The sequence below is a fragment of the Nymphaea colorata genome, chromosome 1 (assembly GCF_008831285.2).
Source record: "Nymphaea colorata isolate Beijing-Zhang1983 chromosome 1, ASM883128v2, whole genome shotgun sequence".
Classification (NCBI taxonomy): domain Eukaryota; kingdom Viridiplantae; phylum Streptophyta; class Magnoliopsida; order Nymphaeales; family Nymphaeaceae; genus Nymphaea; species Nymphaea colorata.
The window spans coordinates 27,536,393-27,563,143 of NC_045138.2; the positions used below are offsets into that span (position 1 = coordinate 27,536,393).

Below are 26,751 nucleotides of genomic sequence, written 5' to 3' on the forward strand. Positions count from 1 at the left end.
TCAGAGGAACTACATCCATGTGATGAGATCCATAATAGAATTTTTACAATCTTGAGCTTTGCTTCTAATGGTTATCATATAGAGCTTAACATGTCTGCGCTGTCGTTGTAAAACTATATAGGTGTATAATACATGCTTATGTAAATAAATATCCAAGTGCCCTCAACGTATTTGGTGTAGTTGGTCGGACTAGCGAAGGACAGTCGCTGGTTTGATTTTCCATAGCACCGGTCCCTATGGCACCTTAGACCTTAAAAGTGGTGTTAATAACTTTATATATATCTGTCACGTCTACTAGAAATATATATATATGTATATATCTGGTTTGATTTTCCATAGCGCCGGTCCCTATGGCACCCTAGACCCTAAAAGCGGTGTTAATAACTTTATATATATCTGTCAGGTCTACTAGAAATATATATATATGTATATATCTGGTTTGATTTTCCATAGCACCGGTCCCTATGGCACCCTAGACCCTAAAAGCGGTGTTAATAACTTTATATTTATCTGTCAGGTCTACTAGAAAAATATGAGACTAGCTCTACATTAGTTATTATTAATAACTATTTCTGTCAGGTCTATGATACATAGTGAGACATACACACGTGTATTCACACGCATACACAAACATATATATAATATATATATGTGTGTAGGGGGCAAGAGTCGTATTTCCGGCGTCGGTGCGGCCCTAGCTGTTATATTGAACCTGCAGAGTCATGGGGTTATTATTTAAAGGGATATATGCTTTATTCCAACCATACCATGCCAATCTAGTTGTCACAAACGATGCTGTTGCTTATTTAATTTTTCTTTCAATTTTTTCCTAATCACAAGACATTCTATTAAGAAGAGGCTTATGAAAGATCGCGTGGCACGAGTTTTTGGCTTTTATAACCCTTTTTGTGGTAAGATAGTGTAAGCACCTAACCATTAAATATTTGATCTCCCAGTAAGCTTCTAAGTATTTAATATTGAATGCGGCAGTGCCAATAATTCTGTCAATAGAAGAATTAGAAGGCAGGAGCTACGTTCCTTCCTTTTGACACACTACCCATGTAATCAATAGCCATTGTTTGGTTTGGTTGTTGGCTCTGTCACATATCTTTGAGTCAGACCCCACCTTTGGATCCTTCTGCATTTAAACTTTTGCCCTTCAAACTTCATTAGATTTCATGTTGTTCTCATTCTAGAATGTAGAGGTGATTAGATCAGTAAAAATATGAGATTCCGGTTGATGCCCATCACGGGGATTCTTTGTTTCGACTCTGCAATCGATCGTGTCCCTTCACACAGAATCAGATTCATCATCTTGACACAGCAATCAGAAGTTTAATTTGTGTACTATTGGAAGGAAGAAAATGAATATCGAATTTTTATTCTTATTGACAACTGTGTCCTTCCAAAAAAATGTTTCCAAATCACCAGGCTGAGCCTGCGTCATATGCCTTGGAGTCCTACTACAGTGACAAGGCAACCATTAGAATATCTGAAACTTAATACATAAAATAATTATATATTGCCATGATCCTCTTTCTACCTCAGGTCTATTTTGTGTATGAGTTGGGCCTTGGGAATTTGGTGGCTATTGCGTGTATAGGTAGAGAGAGAATTACAGATGTGGTCCACAATAACTTTATCTTCACTGTCTTCTGGTTGTCTTCTCTTTGATTAGTGGAGAAAAATGCGTATGTTTTCTCCCAAGCAAAAGAAAGATAAATGTAATACCAATGTGGTAAAAAGAACTTCTCTTTCAAAGTTGTTGTAAAATACTGGTATACGTCTGTATATCAAAATCAGTTAAAGAATGTCAGACAAGTTCAGGTCCTAATTTGGAGTCACATCAACAGAAAAAATGTGGGTTATTCTCATAAATAAATGAACAACCAAACTGTTGACACCAGCTTTAGATAATTGTGGATTTCACCCCACCTCACTGCTTTAGGGAGACTTTTGTCCATGCATGGAAGCATAACAGCTGGCTGTGGAGAGTGACTTCTGTAGTTCACAACTCTTTAGAAAAATCATTGGAAGTTGCCTAGTTGGGGGAGGAGATTGAGTAAGCTTGCACAGTTGTAGGGCTCATGGGCCCTATAAATATGGCTAATTCTAATGAACTCTGCAGTCTGCTCTCTCTAAAGCCTCTCCTCAGACAGGATTTCTCTTGAAGCGGGGCATCACACAAGAGACAAGGCAAAGCCTTCAGAATTCAAGCTTTACAGAAGCAGCCATGGGGCAAGAGATGCTGGTTAATGGGTTCTGCAAGGTTGATAAGGATGGTGGTCCAAGAACCAACGGCAAGATCTGCAGAAACCCAGTTGGGTTGTCCCGAATTTCGATGTCAGATACCCATGGAGAAGATTCCCCTTATTTTGCAGGGTGGAAGGCCTACGATCAGGACCCTTATGATGCAGTCAAGAACCCATCAGGGGTCATCCAGATGGGATTAGCAGAGAACCAGGTGAGCCTCATTAATGGATTCTTTCATTAAATTTTGGCTTCATCTGAGCATGGCGTGCATGTGAGGCTGCTTCTTGTCTGATGGAATTCTGTTGGCAGCAGCAGAATATGTTCAGTAATGAAGTTTAGGAAAGAGAAAATCACTGGAAATGCTGATCAGTTCTTGATTTTGAATGTAAGCTTCTGACTGGTTCCCTTCTATTTGCAGGTCTCATTTGATTTGTTGGAAGAACAGTTGTTTTCTCAAGGCAAGTCTTCGGACTGGGGAAGTGGCATATCAAATTTCAGAGAGACCGCACTGTTTCAAGATTACCATGGGCTCCAGGTTTTCAGACAGGTGCTTATCATGACTCTGCAGAAGCTCTTCCCGTTATGGCTTTAGATGAAACAAATTTCCCCTGCCTTCTTGAGTGACTTTAGCATTCTGTTAAGTTAATGTCTGACGGTTCTTAAATTTTAACAGGCGATGGCTGCTTTCATGGAGGACATAAGAGGAGGAAGAGTTAAATTTGATCCTGACAGGATTGTTCTCACAGCTGGAGCAACTGCAGCCAATGAGTTACTGACGTTTAGCTTGGCTGACCCAGGAGAAGCTTTCCTTGTACCGACTCCATACTATCCAGGGTATGTTGCAGTTATCATTTGAAAAGAATAGTTAAAAGCAATAAATTTAGCTAACAAACAAATGTTATGATTCTATGATCATTATTTTAATAAAGACTGCCATTTTCAAAGCAAACTCGAGTAAAAAAATTGGTTGGCTGGTTGGGTAAATCTTGGGCTTCACGGAGATTAAACTACTCTATTATAATTTTCCAGGTTTGACAGAGATATCAGATGGAGAACAGGAGTGAAGATAGTCCCGGTGCACTGTGAAAGCTCAAACAACTTCACAATCACAAGGGAAGCCTTAGAAAATGCGTACAGGGAAGCAGAAGACATGAACATCACTGTGAAAGGCATTCTCATAACAAATCCATCAAACCCACTCGGCATAACCATCCAGAAACCTGTTCTTGAAGAGATTCTCGACTTCTCGGTGGAGAAAAACATTCACCTGATCTCTGATGAAATCTACTCAGGCTCTGTTTTCCAGGAACCTGAATTCACCAGCGTTGCCGAGGTGTTGAGTTCCAGAGACTACCAAGGCTGTGAAAGAGTTCACATAGTTTACAGCCTCTCCAAGGACTTGGGCCTCCCTGGATTCCGGGTGGGAGCTCTATACTCCTACAACAACAGAGTGGTGGAGACATGCAGAAGAATGTCAAGCTTCAGCTTGGTCTCCTCTCAAACACAAAGCCTTCTTGCCTCCATGCTATCAAACTCAAAATTCCGAAAGAGTTACATAGAGACCAACAGGAAGAGACTGAAAGAGAGGTATGAGATCTTTGTGAATGGAATAAAGAAAGCTGGGATTGGGTGCTTGAAGGGCAATGCTGGGCTTTTCTGCTGGATCAACCTCAGCCCACTGCTGAAGACCCAAACCAGGGAAGGAGAGATAGATCTGTGGAACTCCATACTGCATGAAGCAAAATTGAACGTCTCTCCAGGTTCATCGTGTCATTGCTCTGACCCAGGTTGGTTCAGGGTGTGCTTTGCCAACATGAGCCACCAGACACTGAAAATTGCACTGAACCGGATACAGGCATTCGTGGAGAAGCAGAAACTGAAGCACCCATCTCCATGAAATTCTGCAAAATGCAGAGGAATTACTGGAGAACAAGAATTTGCAACACCCAAGTGCATAGAAATTCTTCAACCCCTTAATTTATTCTTTTTACCTTGATGTTCAAAGGAAGTTATAATAAAATTAATAATGGGAATTCTAAACATAGAAATGTAAAGAAATTAATTTACTTGTATTACATATTGTGGGAGTCATGGTAAAGTTATACAGGAACTGTAAAACTGTGACTGTAAGAATGTGACGGATTTGGGAACATGATTTGTTTGAAATGGTCTTTGTTCTTTCAGTTTTCTGAGATCCTTCCGACGGGCGTCTGCCAAATTGCAGAATTTGAAATGGAGAAACTCCATTGATGCCTGACGGGCTTTACCTTTTGCCCTCATAAATGCAAGCTCAGATTGTCGGACGGGAACCATAACATCCTGGAAACTGTCAAATAGAGGCCTCTGGACAGTCTTCTTCAAACTCTTTTTCCTTTTACCTAATATTTTGTCACAGTTGAAGGCTCTCCCTTTACCACGCGGGAGAGGAGAAGAGAATGCAATCACTTTTCTTTGATTCAATTGACCAAAACAATCCGAGGAAAATGGATCGTGGTAAGGAAGATTTGAGCAGCTTCCAAAAATTTAGATGTGATGGAAAAACCAACAATGCGACACAGTTTTCTTTAATAAGGGTTAAAAGTGTTGGATCTGGCATGGAATTTTAGGTAGGTCCGTCTTCGTCCCGGTGTAGACAAAGAGTGCCTTTTCTCCGTTACGTAAGCAAGACGAAGCCTTCCTTCTTCACAGTTCACTGCTGAGCGATCCAAACAAAAGTCCGGGGACATACCGAGTCGACCGGTCCATGTAATGACTCCCATAACTCACCTACGTTGATTCTTGAGGACCATGTGGTAATGAGAAGAGTAACAAATTGTTTGATGAATATGGTTCAAATTTTGGTGACGATAAGAGTAACAAATTGTTTGATGAATATGCTTTAAAGATTGAAACAGATTTGTAAAACATTAAATTCAGTAAAATCGTTGAAACAATTTCATGAACGAGTAACAAACTCTTACTGTGTGGCCCATCTCCGAAAGGTCAATTTAGTGTTGAAACTTGAGTCAACGTGGGTCTAGTGGGTCTAGTTAGTTTTATGGAGTAATCTTATGAGATCCGAGTTACTACTTTTTGGTCAATTGAAAATTTGTTAACTATATATGATTGCCAAATAACCCCTTGAGTTCTTTGATCCGACTTGCATGGGCGAGCTCTATGTCTCGCTACTCATGCAGGCAACTTTGTTGCGCCCGAGAATCTCGCCATATTGGTAAGCAAACCGATACGGCTTCGGTACCATCTTTTGACAACATTCTCATTTAAATTGGCCATAAAATGTTAAAGAAAATAAACATATGAAAAAATAAATAAAATTTAAAATGTAAAATATTTCATTGGGCGAATCGAATCAATTTGCCACCGATTCGGACAACTCTGTCCCTCTTTGAATCGCTCCCCCAACAAAATGTGGGTAGGAAAGTTGAACAGGCTGGCGGAAGACTTCATCTTCCCCTGCAGCCACGTTTATCAAAGCGACACATTTTGTCTTCCTCCCAATATTGAACGCGTATATGGTTTTTAACAAGAAAAGAGAGAAGAAAACGACTAATTTGCCAATAAAGATTTAAATAGATTCTATGCTAAAAGCCTAAAAAAGCATATGTTGGAAAAAGATGATTTTTGCCTAAGAAGGTATGGAACGATAAGGAGAACATTGGCATGGTCCATATGAATGAACAAAAATGGCTTCCTTTGGATGTCCGCCACTATGAGAATCATATAGGCTGAATCGATCTGATTATACAAATAAAATTTATTAATTTAAAAAAATATATATATAGAAACAACTACAAAGAATCGGTGCGGGTTTGATACTCGTTCTTGCGTATCGGGCGAGACATCGTATCGGTCAGGTCCAAGTGCAAAGGCAGGTGTAGGCACCACGTGGGTGATTACCTACACAATTCAATAAAAAAATATTTATTTTTATATTGGTTCTTTGTGGTAATTTTTTTCATTTATATGTTGATGCCTCTCTAAAGTTAAAAATTTATTATTAGCACCCCTTAGTTAAAAATTTTTAGGTTGGCTCTTGGTGGGCGGGTTTCCAATTTTTTATTTTTTTTTTAGTATGGATAAGTCCAATTGGGCACCCGTTAGATTAATTTCGTGGCTGGTATAAAAGGAGCTTCTTCCATGAGTGTCGTATGAAAGAACCATTGGAGTGATTAAAGTTGACCAAAAAAAATTATGAAGAAAAGAGTGCGATAACGCTTTAGGAGGACCACAGCAACTAACTTATAAACTGCAAATATATATATGAAATTGTGATTATGGTTTTTAGAGTCATCCATCTATGATCATATCCAACCATTGATGAATGGTGAAGATAAAAACAATCAAAATTAAAAAAAAAAAAAAAGTGAGAGACATTTTGTTCATGTAGGCTTTTTACTTTTTTTTCTTCGTGTTTTTCTCTAAGCTACCTATCAGTATCAAATAGACGGCCTTGGTTAAATAGTCGTTTGACCCTTAGATAGTCAGGCGTTCACTTGTTCATACACACACATAAATCTGTCACCTTTCTTGTTCAAATATGAGAGAGAATGAATGGGAGGAGGCCGTGGAGGTACCTCTTAATGCCTTTTTTGACGTGCACATTCAAAGATTAGCATTTTGATGTGGACCTTCTAATTTTTTTTTGGTTTTACAAAGACAAAAAATGACAATTCCAACAGAGTAACTTTAACGTTAAAGCTTAATGTTTGCTCCATTGTATTAAGATCAACTAATTCTTGGGGTGAACAACTACTCGAACTCGACCTGTTAAAGCTCGGCTCATGAACGAGTTCGAACCAAGTCATTTGCTTAATGAGTCGAGCTCAAGTTCATGAGTCGACTCAATCAAATAATGGAGTTGAATTCGAGCTCAACACATAACTACCAAGTCGAGTCGAACATTAATCGAGTTTGTCGAGCCTTAATCAAGTCGATATATTCGAACAAGTTTATCGAACCTTAATCAAGTCGTGCTCGAGCTCAACACGTAACGATGAATGTCAATTCTATTCAAACGAGTTTGTCGAGCCTTTAATTGAGTCGAACTAGAGCTCAACAAGTAACGATGAATATCAATTCTATTCAAACGAGGTTGTTGAGTCTTAATTGAGTCGAGCTCGAGTTCAACACGTAACTGCTGAGTCAAGCTCGAGCTGTTTCCGTCAAGCTATTCTTGCTTGAGCTTTCATTAGTTGAGCCAAGCTTGAGCTAACTGAACTCGGGCTCGACTCGGCTCGTGTTCACCCTTAGCTGATTCTAATCGGATCAATGGCAAACCGATTTCAATTAGTACCAGATTCATAAGCATGTGTCGGTTTTTTACATATTTCAAACTTTTTTATCTCTTAATCATTTCTAAGAAAATACATAATGATGGTTAACATTTAATCATGCAGAAAGATGTTCTTAAAATATGGTAACTTTTTGTACCAATTAACAAGAATACCACCCTTAAAAACAAAATATCTTTTTTTTTGTTGGCTAAGGAAAGAGCAGTTCTTTGTAATACCTTAACGAGTCATTTGGCAATAGTAACACGTTACTACTATACCATGAATGGTACTCAGAAGATGAACAGATTCATAGAACACTATAAGAGATTCATAAAACACTATAAGAAGTGTTTCATGAATCTGCTTCATTTTTTTAGGCATATTTCATAAGACAATTTGTTATTGTCGTCAAACAACCCTAAAAGGCAAAGGTTGATTGGGTTGGTGGGCTGGGGAGAGCTTGGTTAAATTCTCGTGAGTGTTATTCTTGGAGACTACAAATGATGGCAGCATAAGACTTTAGATTATGGGTGTATCACAAGTCTACCTAAGTTGCTAAGCAGCCCTAAACTTAGGGGAAGTAGAAAGAGATGAGGTATTCGACCGTTCTTCGTTCTTCGAGCGGCAGTTCTTTACTGGATATATCTTTGTCATTTTATTGCCAATTCACAATCAGTTTAATAAATCAATAAACCGGCAGGTGGCTGCTAAAGTTGTAGGATGATAAAATGTTAAAAAACTGTCACTAAAAACATCAAGCAATAGAAGCCAATTTATGGTGTTTTTTTAACGATAATTAGTAGTACAATTAGCCACAGATTTTAAACATTAGTCATCCAGCAATATCTAGCATCTGGTTATAACGTACACAGAAAGAAAAATGAGGAGAATACATTGATTGCATGCATAGATATATGGGGAAATTGTAACAACCCATAAAATAAATGGCTTGATCTTTTCTCCCTGTTACTAATAAGATCCAATAAATAGCAGTAAGAAGATGTTAACTGCTCTCTGTCAATTATTTCGTAAATTTAATCTTTACATGCTAGTTTTGGAAGGAAAGAAAGAACTTAGCCAAAGCTTTCCTTGAATCTCATTACATATTAAAATGCATTACTGGTATGTTAACTACTGATCAATTTTTTGACCTGAAAATTGCATATGCAGTTGTGCGCGCGCGCGTGTGTGTGTGTGTGAGAGAGAGAGATATATGAAAAAGGAAGGCCATCTGGCATGGATCGTTATAGAAAAGGACTTTGAAACAAAAAAAAAATGAGGCGAGCATTAATGGTGATAGTAAGGGTCTCAACCATATGGAAAACAAGCATTCAGCGTAAAAATAATTTCTAGAAATCCAACAACTGCAACAGAAATTTGCTAATTCTTGCACGTATCGGCAGCACTTAAAGTCGAAATTCTTTTTTCATGAGGTACTAAATATATTATTAACAAATTTTCAATTGACATGAGGCAGCGATTAAAATCTCATAAGTTGTCCCGAACCCAAGTTCATTTAAGTTTCAATACTAAATTAAGGTTTCAAAGAGTAGGCTTCATGAGCCATATGCCCTATGGAAGCCCGACCTGCCTCTGACCCTGAATGTAAACCGAGATGACCCTTAGAAAACTGGCCAAATTGGCTTGTATCGGGCCGATACGACCCTAACTCAGCTTATGTATAAATAAAATGTTAATATTTTTAAAATTCTATATAGAAAAAAAAAATATTTCCAAAACGGTAGCAAACCAATTTCGACAACAACATTGTGAAAGAGAATAAATTTTTTGAAGCTACAGTGACATCTTTTGGGGACCAAAAACACTTTGGTCTATCAATGTCTGCGAAAGAGAAAAAGGTTGCATCTAAGCCCAATGTGGAACATGCCAAGAGAATTGATGCTAGATCCCTGCTTTCAAAGGTGATGATCAATTTTGGGTTTATTGACAATATTCCCTTTCACATTGTAAGTGTGTTTGATGGCAAGAACTATTTCAACCGAATAATCTTTCTACTGTATTGCTAGAAAAGTTTTCCAGGTAAAAAAGTGGGACTGTTCTGGTGCCACGCGCCGACCTTCCTTTGGTCCGTGTGGCATGGCCGTCCTCCTTATCACCGAGAACCTAGTGTCATGGGCCGATGGCCGTCCTCCTTATCACCAAGAACCTAGTGTCATGGACCAATGGCCTTCTTCCTTGTCGCTGAGAACCTAGTGTCATGGGCCGACCTTCCTTTAGTCTGTGTGGCATGACGGTCTTATCACCGGGAACCCTATGTTTTAATTCCTCTGAATTGTGAATCTCGTGTTCGAATTCACGAATCACTTGAAGGAAAAGGAAGGGGTGGGGGGAATCCTGAAGATGCCGAAGTTCTTCCTCTTTTCTGCCTAATCTTGAAGTTTAGAGCTGCTTCGAGACCTGGGTAGGGAGCGGTTAGGAATAGACTTCTGGCATCCTACCTGCTAAGTACCTAATTTAGGAGGACTTTCTTTAACAAAAAATGTTGCATCACCAATGGGAGGGTATTCCCTAACAAGTAACAAGGCAAAGTCACCTAGTCAGGTTAGGGATCCCAAGTTCAGACTCGGATCAGATATACGCTTTTCCAGATCTGATTTAATCAGATCTTCTTTATTTGGTTTCAAGGTTGATTTTTCCATTTTGGGTTTTCATACTTTTGGTTTTTAAACCGAATCCAGATTCACCGGGGTTGAGATTTGATCGGTGAGTATCCAATTAGATAGTGATTTAAGAACAAACAAAACCCAAATCTAGTTCGACTTCCTATTCAATTTTCTCGATCCCAAATCTGATAAAATCTTCTATTCAAACTTGAGAATATTTTTGAAATCTTGACTGATTCAACAATGTCCACTAATCGGGTATCTGATCCGAATCCCATCCGTTGACATCCTTAATAATCCAACATTGGGTAGAACATGTACAACCATGAAAAGCCTGCAATATTTGTCGAATACCCAAGTCCGAGTGTGAGGACAATCCCTATAAGACCTGCATACGTTCCAATCACTAGATGCCTTCACGCGTAAAAGAGGCACAAGGTACACGCCAATCTACTGGATCAAGATACTTCCACCTTACAATTCTCCCATGACTTCCAAACAAGTATGAATCACAAAAATCACATCTCTTCTGCAGACATATATCCAGCTTTATCCCATTTTTTACATGAATATTCACATTGGCAACTCAAAAAATTGCTAGTAAGGTCGTGGGTTCAAACTTCATTGTAGTCGATCGCCAGGGAGAGCCCGGTCACGCTCGGCCAAGGAAGCAGGTTTTTAGGGTTTAAGGTTTTCAAGTTTAATGCTCATAAATCTGAAAGTGACATCATTTCTTATTATGAGAGAAAAATATCAAGAATAAGCCTATGACATGCCGTGATTTTAAAAGAAAAGGTAGTGCATATCCATATCGAGTCTATTTCATGTCTTAGTCTAGATGAGGTAGTCAGCGGGCTGCATCAAAGGGTGGTGTCAAGGTCCCACAAGATTGACCTTCACCCATCAAACCTTGGCTTGGTTCTTCAGGTTCACATAGAGCCAACACCCCATATCTTGGTCAGGCACTTGGGTCCAGACCGACCTTTTGGAGTGGATGGGTACAAGAGACATGTATGACAACTCCTAGCCCTGGCCGCAAACACGCGACATGCTCACGACAAACCGAAGGTAGACCCAGATCTAGGCCAAACGCGGAGCTTATCTCAATCTTATCCACAAGTGTACCCAAGTCCTGGTTCAGATCTCTCTTAGGATGGCCAACATTTTGACTACATTTTCATAGACTACGCGCTTCTTTGGCGAGCAAATCATACGATCTGTCAAATCACATTTCGAAAGAGATCTACGATTTTCACCGTTGATTTTGAAGATAGACGGCCGACATTAATACGAGCCTTGATTGCGTATTTTTTTCGATTGGCCTTGCTTCTTCTGCATTGGAAATGGTTGGAGATGTGATCAAGTCAAAGGTGATGGTGTCAACTATGAACCCTGAATTCAATGTAAAGTTGCCTTTCCACATCGCGAATCAAACGTTTGATTTCCCATGTCGGCTAGGTACGTCGAAAAAGTTTTTCCGTTCACACTATGTAAGAGTACACACAACAAGTGGACCCAAGGCACCCACTTTCCATTTTGAGCGTCAGAGGTGTCAACCTCCTATGCTGCAAAAAAAGGGGTCATCGTTGCATAAGTTGAAACGCATAAAGGGCGGCACCCCAAGGCATTAAACACAGGCCATGTACCTTATGGAGACCAGGGATTGGGTAGGAGTTGTGGCTTTCTACCAGGCGGTGGGTCTCACTCGGCAATCTAGCATACACTCAACTTCAGCCTCATGGCAAATATGTTAGAAGCTCTGGCCCGAGCTCAGCTCTATGAAACGCGAGAAAACTCGAACTCGGCTCAGCATACTCGAGAAAACTTTAGCTCAGCTCTGCTAAGCTTGAGTCTATCCTGGCTGAGTATCAAAGACCTCCAATTTAGAACATTTACTTGGCTGAGGAAATAACATCTCTTGAAAAGAAGGCCTATCTTAAACTGTTCACAAAGGTGTCCAAGGTAAAAACAGTTTGTACATATGGGCTTTTAATGAGCTTAGATGAATGGAGTTTACTTAGAAGGAGCTCAACATGTTTGACTAATCGAATCAACCGCTTGGCTCAATCTCAACACACCTAATAAACAAGCCCGGATCAAGCCAAGCTTAATTTGACTCATTATGCAAGCCTAATAGCAAGAGATGTTCACTCACGGCACTTGAACTCATGGTGTCCCGTCAACTTGGTGACACTGTGACAATCTTCAATGTTCTTTCTCCCAGGAATCTATGTTTTCCATGTGAAAATTGATTTTGCGTAGGCAGTTTAAGTGATCTCCTACCATCGATTATATTGACTTGAGCCAAACTTTTGACGCCAAATTCTGCCGCACTAGCTTTTTTTTTCTTTCTGCATCAACATGAATGAGTCATTGACATGTTCGTGTTATGAAAAGAGTTCGATAAGAAATTTTTTAACTTTTCACTTTCCTACGACGCACCCAATCCTTTTTTATGAACTAAAATCTCGGTTGTGGTCCTCTGAATGGGAAAATCTTTCCCCCGCTTCATGAATCAAATGCTCTATTCCGTCCAGAACTCTTTCTCAAATTACAGAATCAATAGCTTCATGTCATTGAACAAGTTTTCTCTCTTAAAATCTCGAACCGGTGCTCTAAAGTAGCTTCTGTTTCACAAAGAAAGCAATTTTTGCCATGGTTATAAATTGCCTTTGGCAATGAATCAACAATTTGATGTGTTCTCCTTGTTGCTTGATAAACTATTGTTCTTTTATCAATGTTGAAGCATCTGTTTGGTAAGCGTTTTGGTCCTTAGAATTCCATCATTGGGATAAAAGAAAAAAAGACGACTCCCACAATATCTTCGGTGATAGTTCTCTCCTTCCTCACCCTCCCAACACCCCCTTCTCTCTCTTTCTCTCTGTGAGCATTTTCATATCAAACACAGGCAAAAGATTCATATGTAAAAGTATGAACATCAGAACACCAGACATACAAATATTTCACTGACATGGTGCTAGCAACCTCTCATTGCTTACATAATTTTGTTGACCTCCAACAAACATGACACTCCTGGACCAACCAAAAGTGCAGAACTGCACTGAGCTAATGTCTCCCCACCATTGTGCACTCACCTAAGAAAAAATGGCAGACTTCCAGGTGGGCCATGCCACGCCCACCTATACGCGCTTAGGTCCATTCCTGCTTTCTGATATGGACCATGGTTCGACCTGTGCATGGCAAGGCTTGAAATGTCAGTGACAGAATCCAGGAATCCTCATCGGGCAAGCATCAGGCTCAGCCTCCATGTTCTGTTTGAATCTTACCTCCTCCAAGCAATTGCAAGTCTAATCCCTTCCCTCCCAGAAGTCCCATCTAAGATGGCCACTGTCTCAATGACATGAAGTTTAGGTTACAGCGCAGCGCCAAGCTATGAACCTTACCTTGACTGCTTCTGGTTTCGTTGCATATGCCATACATCGTTGTCATAAAGTGACAAACAGAATCATAATGGTCCATATCTGCTAAGCGAAACTTCATTTCCCTCGAGTTTAAAATGCTCCAGGCTTTCAGCCAAACCAGAAACAGCGTGGAACAAGGAAAACACTGGAAAGACCTGGTCCTACACTTTTGGTCTGATCAATTTGTCGGCGGGATTCGCAAGCCCATGCTTGGCTTTATTTGAGTTTCAAAACCAGGCCCACTAGCCCATTCTCTCTCTCTCTCTCTCTCTCTGTGTATGTGTGTGTGTGTGTGTGTGTGTGTGTGAGTGTGTGAATTACCATCATTCAAAGATCAAGTTAAGGTAGATCATGCGAGTTCGCTACAGCCACACAGTAGCACTTGCATTTGAAAAGCACATAACATGACAATTCAGAAAATGAAAGAGGCCAAAGGCAATCAACTCCACATGTATGTGAGGGTGCCAGGAAGTCAACATGTAATGTATGACACCACACATTGTTTAGGTAGAAATGGAAAAGAGCAGCAGTATGAACCAAATGAAATGTAAATAATTCATTTTTCTTTCTTCAAAAACAAAAGCTTCTTTTGGATCTATCCATAATTCAAACAATTTTGACCTGTTCCATCCATAATTCAGACAGTTTTGTCTTCTCAAATGTCGCCAGTGACACATCTTTGGATCAATAATTCTATGTAAAGGACCACTTGGCTAGACGACCTGATGTTCTCATTCTTTCAAGTTTTCTGTTGAGGTAAATTCTGCAGCGTGTCCAGTGGGATGAGACCAACTTTAACTTCTGCAAGTCAATAGCCCAAATTGCACTTTGTACAAAAAGCACCTCATGGTGATATAGAATCTTCTCTGTCAAAAAAATGGACCAACCAATCACTATGGATTGCTTTACCTATGGGACAAGGAATGACAGAGAAGCCATGAAAATATTGAGGTAATTTCGAAGGAAACAGTATTGAGTTTGTAGAGGCAAGGCAAGAGCAAATACCAATGGAACTTCTCCCTGCTAACTCTGCAGTCATGAGCACATTTACGAACACTAAAGGCCCGTTTCTTGATACCAGTCCAGCCTTACCGTTACAAAGCTAATCAAACATATGCCTAGTCAGACCACCCAGTTTTCAATAGCCCTTTTTCCTGAGTAGTAACAGAGCCAAGACTTCTATGTTACTCGTCTAGCCAGTTTTCTGCTCCTCCATTTATCATCAGGCAAGATAACAGAGATGTATACTTCTACCGGGCAAATTGTGACAGTCACACTGCCACCAAGTGCGTGTGTGTGTGTGTACACTGTACATACACCAGAGTTCCCTCTTCTGTATGGGCATTTTCTGTCAATGAGGCTAAGTGGCTAACAGTGGCTGCTTCCTGTTTGAAAGATTCTACATCATTGAGAACTGAGGGAGACAACAGTTCTCGCGCACACTGGCACTTCTGATTGAAGGCTGCATGCAACTGAATTATTTCGCCAGGGGCAAAGGACATGTATTGGATATCGATATCCTACACCTTCTCTCACTTCGTGCCACTCCTTGAGACCCCCCCTGACGACTCCACCTGGTTCGCAGGATTGGTTAAAAGAGAGAACACTTACACCAGTTCTACTTGTCGAGAAGAATCCTCGTTTATGCCAGGGCATCCGTTCAGTAGGTAGGGCTTCTTCCGCTCCCGCCGAGGCTTTGGTATAGTGTGGAGGGCTTCAGCTATCAGGAAAGCAATTGAATTGCAAAACCCAAGAGGGTAGATCCCAGAACAAGTTAAAGCATGCATAAGCTCTATGAGCGAAGGTACTTACTTGAGGACCTTACACTTTGAGAGTACAAACTAAAGCTCACTGCGTAATTGCAGTTTCTTCTTTAAGAAACGGGAGATTGGTATAGTTTTCCTTATTATAATGGATAATCCATTGCCCACCAACGAGGAAAATACTTGATCCCAAACTCAATCCAAGGCTATTCGAGATTATAATTTTTTGGTTGTTGAAAGCACAGAGGAATCATGCATGTGTATGTCCTGCATGCATATGGACAAGCAAGCATGCATATGCAAGTAAATATGCGAGCATTAGCTCTTCATCGTGATGAAATTCGAGTCTACCAATCGGCACATTTATAGGCCGGAATCAATCGTTGCATCATTTCTCACTATCCTTGGCGGTTTCAAATTATTTTAAAAAAAAAAAAAAAACCTCGAAACGGGTGACCACAATCCATTGACTACATGAAGCTCAGTCACAGTACCAGGGAGAAGCTACGGAGTAAAGGAAAAATAAATGGACAGCAGTGACACCACTGAACCTTGTATTGTTATTTGTTACTGCTATCCATTAGAAAGTAAATGGGCAGCAGGAACACCAAAAGATTAGAAGTTCCGGTAGGCCCTAGCAATTAGAACTTGAAATTGAAACAAGAACAGGGAATATAGCATACAAAGAAGACATAGATGGTCCAATGGATAGCAATTCCAAATATTTAGCTAATCCAAGTAAACAGCGGCACAAACAGAAACTCAAATACAAAATTAAGGTCCGAGCAATTAGATCAGGTCTCCGAACATATTCTAAGTGATTTGAACTTAGAATTTATTTTAACACAGTGGATGGTTCCTGTTTCAGACTCTGACACACCCATGTTGCAGAGATGAAGGTATTTACTTTGTCCACCAGACAAGGAAATCCTTCCGGCGATTGATTTTCTTTTGCAGCTGCAGAACTCCATAAAGAAGCGCCTCTGCAGTAGGTGGGCAACCAGGAACATATATGTCAACAGGCACAATCCGATCACAGCCCCTTACAACGGAGTAGGAATAATGATAGTAACCACCACCATTAGCACAGCTGCCCATGGATATGACCCAGCGAGGTTCTGGCATCTGATCATAAACCCTATCAAAACCAACAAAAGGGAAATTTTTTTATGTTAGAACTTGATCCAGTTGGTATAAAGAAGAAATTCTACACTGCAAGATTGCATGTATGTTGCTATATGATCTCTATGTAAAAGAGAAAAAACAGTTCCACCCAATCTGTGCATTCCTAAGAACTAAACCCCATGTAAAACTTAAAATAGAGCAAAAATATAAGTATTATATCTTACTATTTTCAAAATTATCTTGACGATTCGTTCTTTTAGCAGTCCGGAATACTTTTGAGAAATGACCATACTTAGGAAAAATGAACAATTGATGCTTCCTAATAGCTGGCAGAGTATGTCAAGCCCTTTTTACAAAATGGAAGCAACATTCAGAAAGTTTCCGCAGGACATCGCTGAAGGGAAATTCCGAAACAGACATTAGTTGTCATACACATAAGAATCCATGCACCAACAGAAAGGTTTACAATCTTCTCTGGTTACCCCATGTCACCTTCTCAGTGAACTAGCAAGGAACAAGTAGAGAACACTGCACAACTAGACAACCTAACAGCAACCTAACTTTTTGCAGCTTAAAGCTTGTTTTTGTTACTCCAAAAGAAGTACAGTTCATAGATTTATAACCGATAGTTTTGTTTTGCAATTGTGAGGACTTTGTCCTGATAAAATATTAGTTGCTAATTCACTTCGCATGCAGAGGACTTTGTCCTGATAAAATATTAGTTGCCAATACACTTTGCATATGAGAAACACCAGGAAAGAACTATCTTGAAAACCAGAAAGAAGATTTTGCTTCCACAGCTACGAAAGCAAGCAAGTGCCTAAGAAAAGCACTGGCATTCAGACTCTCCGTCCAGCAACATTGGTCTGGATTGATTTGCAAAACATTCAGCCTGGGATATTGTCAAGGTGGAGGAACCCGCATTACTTTTTCATGCTTTGGAGTAACTTGACATTTTGCCTCCCCATATGTCTAATCACCCAATCTACAGAAATAGTTTGATGAAAAGGTCCTATAACAAAATATAATACATGAACCTTACTTTGCCAGAAAGAATGTAACTATTTAAAAAAAAATTACTAACACAGCCATTCATAATCTTTGATATTCACCATATAGAGACGGAAGTTCTTTATATATATATATAGAGTCGGAAAATTTAAGTCAGGTTATGAACTTATGATAATTTTTACATTCAAATTCGAACTCAACTGGATTAGTTTCCAATTTGGATCAAATTTGAGCTAAGCCCTGCTCATGGCGTGCCACTTAGAAAAACAAGATGATACCCCATATCTTGCTCAAACTGAATCAAACTCATATGAACCCCTATCTTTCCATCTTGATGTCCCACAAACAAGCTACCATGAGTTCATTGAACAAACACTAAAACAAGCAGCACTTTTTGATTTTGCAGCTTTAAAATTTTAACAGCTTTCAATGTTTAGGCTTCTAATGAAACCAGAAAGCAGCATTTGGTAAACTAGCCAAAGGCTTCAATCAAGTCATTCCCATGTTGTGTGCGTGCCACAGAATGTGCATGCACACGAGCACATATATATAAGCTAAAACTAATAAAACATGGAATGATAGAAACTATACCTATTGAGAGATTTTGAACCTGCTTGTGAACAAAATAGATGCATTGTTTCACAGCTCTAAGTAGCTCAATATGAAGTCTACCCATTGCAGGCTGAACAGTTAGTATATTGTATAAGATGGGTCTGTTATGCGCTGACAAGCCAAAAAGTAAACTTTCATGTTCAGTTTGCCAAGCCTATCTTACAAATTCAGACAAGCTCTTTGGAGTATCGCTTCTCATTCCCCAGCCCTATAGATCACTAAAGGAGGATAACAATCCTCCTAGAAAGAAATACCGATATTTATCATTGCTTAAACAAAAGAAGCAAAACCATCTACCCAAATAGCCAATTATCAAGTACAAATCAATTCCATTTTATGTATTTTGCTCAACCATTAAGAAACCCAAAAGAAGGGTAGAGCAGCCTCTCTAGACGCTGGAGTCTAGACCTTGAGAAGGGAAAGACAAAAATTGATTGTAATTAATAAATGACATATCCACGAAAAGCTAACCCACATTAAATAAACGATTAAAACTCATTAAATGGAGCCATAAAATAGGGTTGGAGTAGGATAGGTGGTGTAACTTATTCAAACGATTATGTATCCAAATTTCCCAGCAGAAGAACAAACTGTCTCTTCATATACTCGCTTTTATCTCAAAGTTTGTCAGCCGTAAGGCTATCTGCCCCACCAAAAACTATAATTTCATCCTAGAATTCAGAAATAGGATAAAGAAGAAGATATACCAACATAAAACCTTACACATTGAATGCCAACCAAAAGCAGGGAGGGCAAAATAAAAGAAAAATATAAAGCTAAAACTGGTAGTTAGGGAAACTTTATCTTCAAAAACCTCCAAATAATGATATCATAGGCAAAAATAAATCCACAGTTCGCAGAATTCACGCAATCGATAATTGCTGCAATCAGAGAATGAGAAGATAGCAGAACGGGTAAAGGAAAAAGGACTGCCTACTTCCGTAGTGCAGGAGCCATCTTATTGGTGAGGGTCCCCGCAACGATCATACAGTCGGACTGGCGAGGGCTTGGACGGAAGATGACGCCGAACCGATCGAAATCGTAACGGGCGGCGCCAGTATGCATCATCTCGACGGCGCAGCACGCGAGGCCAAACGTCATCGGCCAGATCGAGCCCCTCCGGGCCCAGTTCATGAGGTCATCCACCTTAGAGATCACGTACTCCGCGGCCTTCGAGAGGCCGGTCGGAGAGGACATCACGGCCGGAGGCCGGGACGGAGCATAAGTGGCCGGCGAGGAGCCGGATGACGGGGAGGCAAGTGAGGGAACCGTGGTGTGGATCGCCCTCTCGGACGAAATTAGGGCAAGGCGCGCGGTCCTGGGCAGCAGCGCCATGGCTGACGCACGGCAGTAGCAGGCGAACGGTGGGGGGCAGACGAAAGGGGCTCGCTATTTATATCTCCTCCGAACACCGGGGAACACCATTGCCACGCGAACGGACGGGATTGCCAACTGGGATCGAGATCCAAAACGTATCCCTTCCTTTCGTATGGCAAATTTAGTTATACGCGCTATAATGGTGTTCTTCATACGTGCATAAGAATTTTTTAGTTTAAAGATGTTGAGTTGAACGAACTCGCATTTGAACTCAAACTTAAAACTTGCTAGGTCCACTCGCACTCGACTAGAGCAGTTAAACTCGTACTTGACTCGAACTCACTTAATTAAGCTAAACTAAGCTTGACTTGAATTCGACTTATTTAATAAATAGGTCAAATTTAAGTTAGAACATCAACTTGTCGAGTTCCATGTCAGTTGATGGTAAAAAAAAATGTAGAAGACGTTTCTATGTCAAGATTCTTGAGTGGTTTGTCCCGTGACTAACACAAGGAAGGTCTAGAGTTCGAATTCCCACGTATAAAAGTGAAGAATATTGCAATAAAAAGAGGTTAAGGGAGAGAGAAGGACTGGTTGGCTCGAATAAACTCATACTTTGAACTCTAGCTCGAGCAGTTTGAGTTGAGCTAGGCTCGACTATCGCCTGTCAAGGCTTAGTTGGCGCAACTATCTCATGAACACCCATTACCATGTAAATGAGTTGGTTGTTTCATCTGATTTTGATCACCAAGTTGACCCAGTCAGCTCGATTTAGCTAAGTGAGCCCTACCAAAATTAGCCTCAAGTATGGTCTAAATATTGATATTTTGGAAAAAATTTATTCATTTACATGTTGGTGCTTCTTAAAAATTTAAAATTTCTTCAAACAATGTCCAACAATGCAGTATTGGATTTAAGATCATCTGACTCTTTGCGTTTGTGAACGCATTTTATCCACGTATCGCTAGGTCTGGATTGAGGTTTTGAAACTTCCACGTACATGCTCAAGCAATGTTGCAACGTGAAACATTCATCAAGAAAGTTTGCTTTATCATTTTCTAATATTATTTCTAAAGAACCTTAAGTAGAAAGGATTGTTTCACAAAAAATATGCTCAACTTTTAGATGAACAATAAAACTGTGGTTGTGTTAGTATATAATATATATATATATATGTGTGTGTGCTGAAATCTTTTGATTGTCCGTATGTTATGGATGCTCCGGTCTGCCATACATGAACACTGGCTTATTTTTATATATCCAGGCACCGGTTTTATATACATTTATATATGTATTTGAAATCTGCCGGCTGCTCAAAATTTCTGCCAGTTGAGATTCCCTCAACGTCTGGGTCCGGACACTGACTCGACCCATCGCTAACCAGTACACCTGAGTTTCCTTCCACGGCCGGGTCCGGACACTCTTTCTGAGTAAGAACCCGACCCATCGCTAAGCAGTAGAGAACCGCGTACAGATGGAGTCGCCTCCTGGTGAAGGCCACCTTCCGACTGACCAGAGGAAAATTTCAGGTCTCCCTCTCTCTGTCTCTGTCTCTCTCTCGTATGCTTTATTTTGGCCATGAATTTTCCGGTTATTTACGCATTGTGTCTCTTCTGATTTGTACTTTTTCGGCTGTGAGTTTAGTCGATGATCGAGGGAAGTCCTAATTGGTGAGATTCATGTGAGAAATTGGTACTTGGTTGCTATAGAGGCTGTAGAATCTTGAACTACGATTGTCTTATTGCGTTCTGCGAATGAACTGAACGTTGTCTTTTGAAGATTTGGGACTGGTGGATTCCTTTTAGGATGTTGAGTTGCTGACATGATGTTTCGGGCTTACTTCTCCATCCGAAATGGGGATAAGTTGGTAACTGTGCCGCTGGCGAGAACGTGATTTGTCAACTTATCGCACTTTTCTGCACAGTTTTGTGTGCGTGTGTGTTTTGAGGTCTCTGGTCAGGCTAGGTCTTGTGTTCGTTATGAAGCGTGTTACTCAAACAGAAATTTTTCTATATAGGGACCTAGGGAAAATGGTCTTTACTGAGATTTTTGTTTATGGAATTTGATTTTAGGCTAGAATTTTACTTTGAAGCATGCATCTTGATGTAAGTTTATTCTGAAAGGAATAGACAGGCTAAGGTGTTTGGCACGGACTAATTGGCAAGTCATTTTGTCAGATACTTTGTTTTCACCGCAGAAAATCCTAGAGCGTTAGTTCAAGGTGAGAATTGGGAAATGCAATTCAGTTGATGCAAAATATTCAAGATCCCCACGTAGTGGATATCTTGTTTACAAGTTAAAGCTGAAGGCTTGATACGTAAAGGCTAATCTGCTAGATATATTGGTTGCACTACCCTATCCTCACCAATTTTGGACCCCTCATTCTCACTGTGAAATTATGATCTTCAAGAATATGACTTTTTGTGTTAGTATAACCAGCACGGACATCCCTGAAGCAGTGTTTTGACGTTGTTTTCACTTTTCTGAAACGCACGGGGTACCTTTCTGAAGCTGGTAGCAGGACTATCACATAGTCATTATCAGTTTTTGTCATACAGGTTGGGAAGAATGAAGTTTTCACTACTGAAGAATGTTCCTTAGATTTGATTTTTCTTTTTTTTCTTTTTTTTTTTTTTTTACTTGTTGCCTTTGATGTTGTTGGTTTTCTTTTTTAGTTGGTTGGATGGGATCCTCAATTTTTTTTTCTACTGGATTCTCATATTCAGCTTAGTTGCTTCTCTTGTGTATTCTGGGTCTTCAGTATGTTAGGTAGCTTATTTTCTTGTCTTTGCTATGCTTATCTTTACACTTACGTAGTTCTTCATCCGGTTGTACGTAAATAGTTTTGTTCCTTTCAAGGCTTGAAATAGCTGTTTTTCTGCCAAAAAGCACATTTGCCTCACTTTGTCTGGTTAGAGGTTTAAAGGTTACTTTTTCCATGATATAGTAGGTTATGGGATAGACTTCTGCTTCCCTTTTCCTTGATATACAAGTCCCTATGAGAATGTTTGATACCTGCATAACACTGGATTCCAAGGGGCATGCATCACCTTTCCGCTGAAAGGTGAGGCCGATGCTATGAATCAGGTAATGGATGTTGAATGCATGGAATGCATAATTCCATGCATTTTGAACCAAGCTAATCATGCATTCTTCTATTTTTGGCAGAACATGTTGGAACAGAGCATGGCAGCAATAGCTGGCCTGTGGGTTGGAGATCCAATAGTCCTGGAATGCCAATAAACGGGGTTCAAACACAACCTATATGCAGCTGTAGTTGAATCATGGCAAGCTGTATAGATTAGGGGTTTGTCCTCTCAAAGCAGTAGTTATAGTGTACAAAATCCAGTGTTAAACCCCAAATATATGTATGCTTGAAAGACATGCCAATGGTTCTAGATGGATGGCGGATGAAGTACATTATCGTCTACCTCCAGCTGGCCTGTGGGTTGGAGTTCGGATAGTCCTGGAATACCAGTAATGGATTTCTAACGTAACCTATATGCAGCTGCAGTTGAATCATAGCAAGCAAGCTCTATTGTTTAGGGGTTTGTCCTCTCAAAACAGTAGTTGTATGTAGTGTAAAAAATCCACTATTACTTCCCAAATATATGGATGCTTGAAAGACGTGCTAGTGGTTCTAGATGGATGGCTGATGAAGTACGTTAGTGCCTGCCTCCAGTGCAATACTGAAAATTGACAATTATCTTCAGTTGTTGGAGTGGGTCTGTGGTGGTTTTCAAAATCATGATATAAATGTTTTCGTAAGATGGTTGCCCCAGCATGATACTGCCAACTTTTAGAGGAACTTGCAAAGATAAAAATATCTCTTACATTACTTGAGCAACTTTTGGTAGGAATAACCTTATTCAATAGCCACAATTCTAGTTGCAAGTCATCAACATCAGACTTTTCCCGTGGCTCCAGATTCCCAAAATAATCAAGTGAGGGACCAAGGTAACAGCATAAAAAGACTTGCTATGGACCTTGGACAAGAAAGAGCATGGTTTACCGAGTGAGATTGTGACTTGTGAAGCATGTCATGGACTCATGGTCTATTTTTAGTCCATGAGAATTGTTTGTTCCAGCATCCAATGGTGCATGCACCGCAAGAGATATCCTCTTTGCTACTTGTTAAAGAACTTCAAAATTTTACTATGTGGCTTATCCAAGCTGTTTTGTTGCTTACTTCGGCAAAAATGGCCTTATAAAAGCTCATATCATAATGGGTTCTGTCTTTCGTAAATAGGCGCTGTTTTGACTGTTTTGAAGTTTGATGTTTTTGTATTTTCAGCCTTTCACTTGCTTGGCAGAATACATCAGCTATGTCGGGGTTTTCTAGCTTGGCACCAAAAATGAAAAACCTTATTGTTGCTGGAGGCTTGACTGGATTTGTCACGGGAGTATATTTTTACACCATGAGAGCTGTAGGTGGCACAGATGAGTTGCAGATGGCAATCGACAAATTTGAGGAGCAGAAGAATAAAGTTGAAGTTGATGCTCAAAAGTCATGAATCTTTCTTTGGCAATAAGATGGGACATATTTGATGCCTCTTGTAATGCTTTACTGTACTGTATAGTTGGCAAGGTCAGCTGAGTTCACAAATAAAACTGAAAACTGGTTTTGGTCATATGAGCCAGTTGGCAAATGCACAGCTGAGGCTTTAGAATCCCCCTGGATATTTGCTCTGACTTGAGCAGCTGCTGAATTAATCAGAGGCTTCTTTTTGTGGCCTCATACTGCAGTGTTCCTGATCCTTGGGCAAATGTTCTGTCACAGGATGATATCGTACATGAACAATTTCAGACTTCCTCATTGGCCGGTGCCTTGACAACTGACCTGATCTTTTTAATTTGGATGTACTCCCACCAAATATACGTGGACCTCTGATGGGAAGTGGGGGAACCCATGCTTGTTGAGATATCTGTATTCCGTAAGCCTACTTGGTTACTATGGATCCTGCACTGCATTTTAGCTTGGTTGGATTTCTCAATGTTTTAGTTCCAGTTTTCTCGATGCATGCTTAACTTCACATCTTTGATTGCATCTTTTTCGCGAGGCTCAATCTTGCCATGGACTACATAATGTGACAATTGGCTGCATCATGAGGAAGCCTGGATAGTGCTTCTCATTCAGCATTCCTTGTTTGTTTTTATGAGGATCCTTAAATTTATGTTGCTTGATGCGGCTTTTCCATTCTGAAATTGATGTTCTTGCTGAATCATGGGTCTATTGATTATGTTAGGCGTGCTCTCACTAGTGTTCTGCTTATTGGTTACAATGGTGGGTTAATATTGAGTAGTTTTACAGTCGACCATTGTTAGACAAGCTTAATCTGAAAATTTCCTCTCAAATCAATCAATGCAGCAAAAGGTGAGTCTTGAGTGATTGAGTGGTGAGCATATCATAGACCAAATCTTCCCCTTGGCTTGTTTTGAGCATGGTTTGTCCTTTAAGGGTGTGTTTGTTTACCTCAAATTGTTTTTGCTGCTCACAGAAGGTTTACGCTAAAATTTGTGGTTCATTTAAACTAAAAATCTTGTCATATTTAAAAGCTACACTTGGGATTCTCATTTTACTTTTTTACATTGGCAAAAGGTCTGATAAGTTCATATATGAAAGGCTAACCTGCATTTCTCATTAAGTCATGCCAATTGTATTTAGGAAATCTGTTTCAGGTGGTCATAAACATCTGCTTTATCATTCCTTAGGAACATGGAGATCTCCCGATGTCTATAAATAATAGAACATGAGACAGATTTCCTAAGTACAATTACATTATGAAGTTTTCCCCCTGAGTCAGAAGACACGGACTATGAAGTTTTCAATTTTCAACTCCTACCATTCTGATATCAAATCAGGTGTAAGCAATGTTGTTAAATGTTACGAGCCGAAGCTTAAACTTTAGGGCAAAAAAAGTGAATTATATATAACATGAAGAGCAGGACACAAATGAAGACAAAAATTAAAATTCCTAAGCAATTACATTATTGAAATCCTGGCTGATACAATGGAACAAAAACTGCATTGAAACCCAATCTACTTAATTAAATTTTTATAAAAACCAAAGCAAACTTTACTAGCGAAGACCTAAGAAGCTGCATTTACATAAGGAATCAAGACACCAAGGCAAGTAACATGTATGCTGTATTCAAGCATAACAAAAAAGGATAATAACCTGCACTAAAAACAACTAAGACCATGCTAAAAACGAGATCAAGCCGCTAAAAAACTCAATAACAACTCACAATGATTTTTTGGATTGGGGGTTTAGTCTATTGGGTAGACCCAACAAGTATTTATATATAGGGTCAAGGTCAGATTTGGGTCATCCTCATTCCGCTTGGTAGTTGCAAAACTTGCCTTTCTCCCTTACGCATATATCCACTTGGGCAGAACTTCTTTTATTTTTATGTCCCTCTGTGGCATGCTTTTATTTTTCTTATATTGTTCACATTTTTTGTTCAGAAGCCTACGCTTCGCAATGCTTTGTCTCACTTCACTAGCTTAACGCTTCAACGTGAGTATTTAGTGACGGTTTACAGTATGGTGCTTCTTATAACATATGTTTTGCTTTCAACATCTAGACTTTCTGGTCCTTCTTTTCAACATGCATGCTCATGTGACAGCTAGTGTGAAGGCATTTTGGCACCCAGATGTTATTCACTCAGCATTTTGTTCCTGTTTATTGTATGGTTTGCCATTCATTTCTCTTGGATGTGCCCCATTTTAATGAATTTGTTTCTGCTTTTTTATTTGTTCTTTAAATTCATCACTTTTTTCTTTTTCTTTCTTAACAATTCATCATGTTAGATTGAATGACCTTGGTTACATGATTGGGTGACGTTGAAAAACTGAAGTCATATATATATGTGTATATATATATATATATAAATGCACGTGTGTGCATGTGATATCAAAACAACAAAGGAAAAACAAAAATATGGGATGCTGTGCATCTTATGCGCAACCAAGTTTGAGATTTTATAATCTAAGTTGTGTCCGATCCAATCCAACGATGTGGATAGGTTTCACCGTGTTTGAAAGTCTATAACTCCCGGCTCTCTATTTGTGTTTTTTGACAGCTAAAAAGGAAAAACTTTGGTTATTAATTTTGTACACTCGTTTCAAGAGGCATGGTGCAACTGGGCAGCAAAGCAACTCACATTTAAAGAGTTCTAAGTTTGAATTTCGTGGTCGTTATCATGCTCGAATGTGTTACTTTTTTTAGTTGTAAACGATGGCAGATACCACACCAGAATTGAGAAATGTACCATAAGTTTACTCAAGTAACGAAGTAAACCAAAAACTTTCTAGCTTGGAGGTTTTACTTTAATGGCAGGTTCTCCT

General features: G+C 39.7%; 3 protein-coding genes across 3 annotated transcripts; 2 read left to right on the forward strand and 1 right to left on the reverse strand.

The window, feature by feature from the left end:
- Nucleotides 1-2,114: 2,114 nt before the first annotated feature.
- Nucleotides 2,115-4,414, forward strand: LOC116250006 (1-aminocyclopropane-1-carboxylate synthase 7). The gene is made up of 4 exons (XM_031623327.2): nucleotides 2,115-2,464; nucleotides 2,672-2,800; nucleotides 2,927-3,087; nucleotides 3,283-4,414. The coding sequence occupies exons 1-4, from the start codon at nucleotides 2,234-2,236 to the stop codon at nucleotides 4,148-4,150; spliced, it is 1,389 nt and encodes a 462-aa protein (XP_031479187.1). The 5' UTR covers nucleotides 2,115-2,233; the 3' UTR covers nucleotides 4,151-4,414.
- Nucleotides 4,415-16,032: 11,618 nt separating this feature from the next.
- On the reverse strand, nucleotides 16,033-19,508 carry LOC116246456 (NADH dehydrogenase [ubiquinone] iron-sulfur protein 7, mitochondrial). The gene is made up of 2 exons (XM_031618345.2): nucleotides 19,021-19,508; nucleotides 16,033-16,473 (listed from the first exon to the last, which is right to left on the reverse strand). The coding sequence occupies exons 1-2, from the start codon at nucleotides 19,416-19,418 to the stop codon at nucleotides 16,239-16,241; spliced, it is 633 nt and encodes a 210-aa protein (XP_031474205.1). The 5' UTR covers nucleotides 19,419-19,508; the 3' UTR covers nucleotides 16,033-16,238.
- A 1,447-nt stretch (nucleotides 19,509-20,955) lies between these two features.
- LOC116246288 (uncharacterized) lies at nucleotides 20,956-24,428 on the forward strand. Its single transcript, XM_031618088.2, has 2 exons — nucleotides 20,956-21,070; nucleotides 23,695-24,428. The coding sequence occupies exons 1-2, from the start codon at nucleotides 21,048-21,050 to the stop codon at nucleotides 23,912-23,914; spliced, it is 243 nt and encodes an 80-aa protein (XP_031473948.1). The 5' UTR covers nucleotides 20,956-21,047; the 3' UTR covers nucleotides 23,915-24,428.
- Nucleotides 24,429-26,751: the final 2,323 nt, after the last annotated feature.

What these genes read in the sequence shown, in the direction of transcription:
- LOC116246456 (XM_031618345.2), bottom strand. Translation starts at nt 19,418, where the DNA reads ATGGCGCTGCTGCCCAGGACCGCGCGCCTTGCCCTAATTTCGTCCGAG. An exon ending in ATGGCTCCTGCACTACGGAA is followed by an intron (nt 16,474 to 19,020) that starts GTAGGCAGTCCT and finishes TGGTTTTGATAG; the next exon opens with GGTTTATGATCAGATGCCAG.
- LOC116250006 (XM_031623327.2), top strand. Translation starts at nt 2,234, where the DNA reads ATGGGGCAAGAGATGCTGGTTAATGGGTTCTGCAAGGTTGATAAGGAT. An exon ending in GGCTCCAGGTTTTCAGACAG is followed by an intron (nt 2,801 to 2,926) that starts GTGCTTATCATG and finishes AAATTTTAACAG; the next exon opens with GCGATGGCTGCTTTCATGGA. An exon ending in CCGACTCCATACTATCCAGG is followed by an intron (nt 3,088 to 3,282) that starts GTATGTTGCAGT and finishes ATAATTTTCCAG; the next exon opens with GTTTGACAGAGATATCAGAT.
- LOC116246288 (XM_031618088.2), top strand. Translation starts at nt 21,048, where the DNA reads ATGATCGAGGGAAGTCCTAATTG. An exon ending in ATCGAGGGAAGTCCTAATTG is followed by an intron (nt 21,071 to 23,694) that starts GTGAGATTCATG and finishes TTGTATTTTCAG; the next exon opens with CCTTTCACTTGCTTGGCAGA.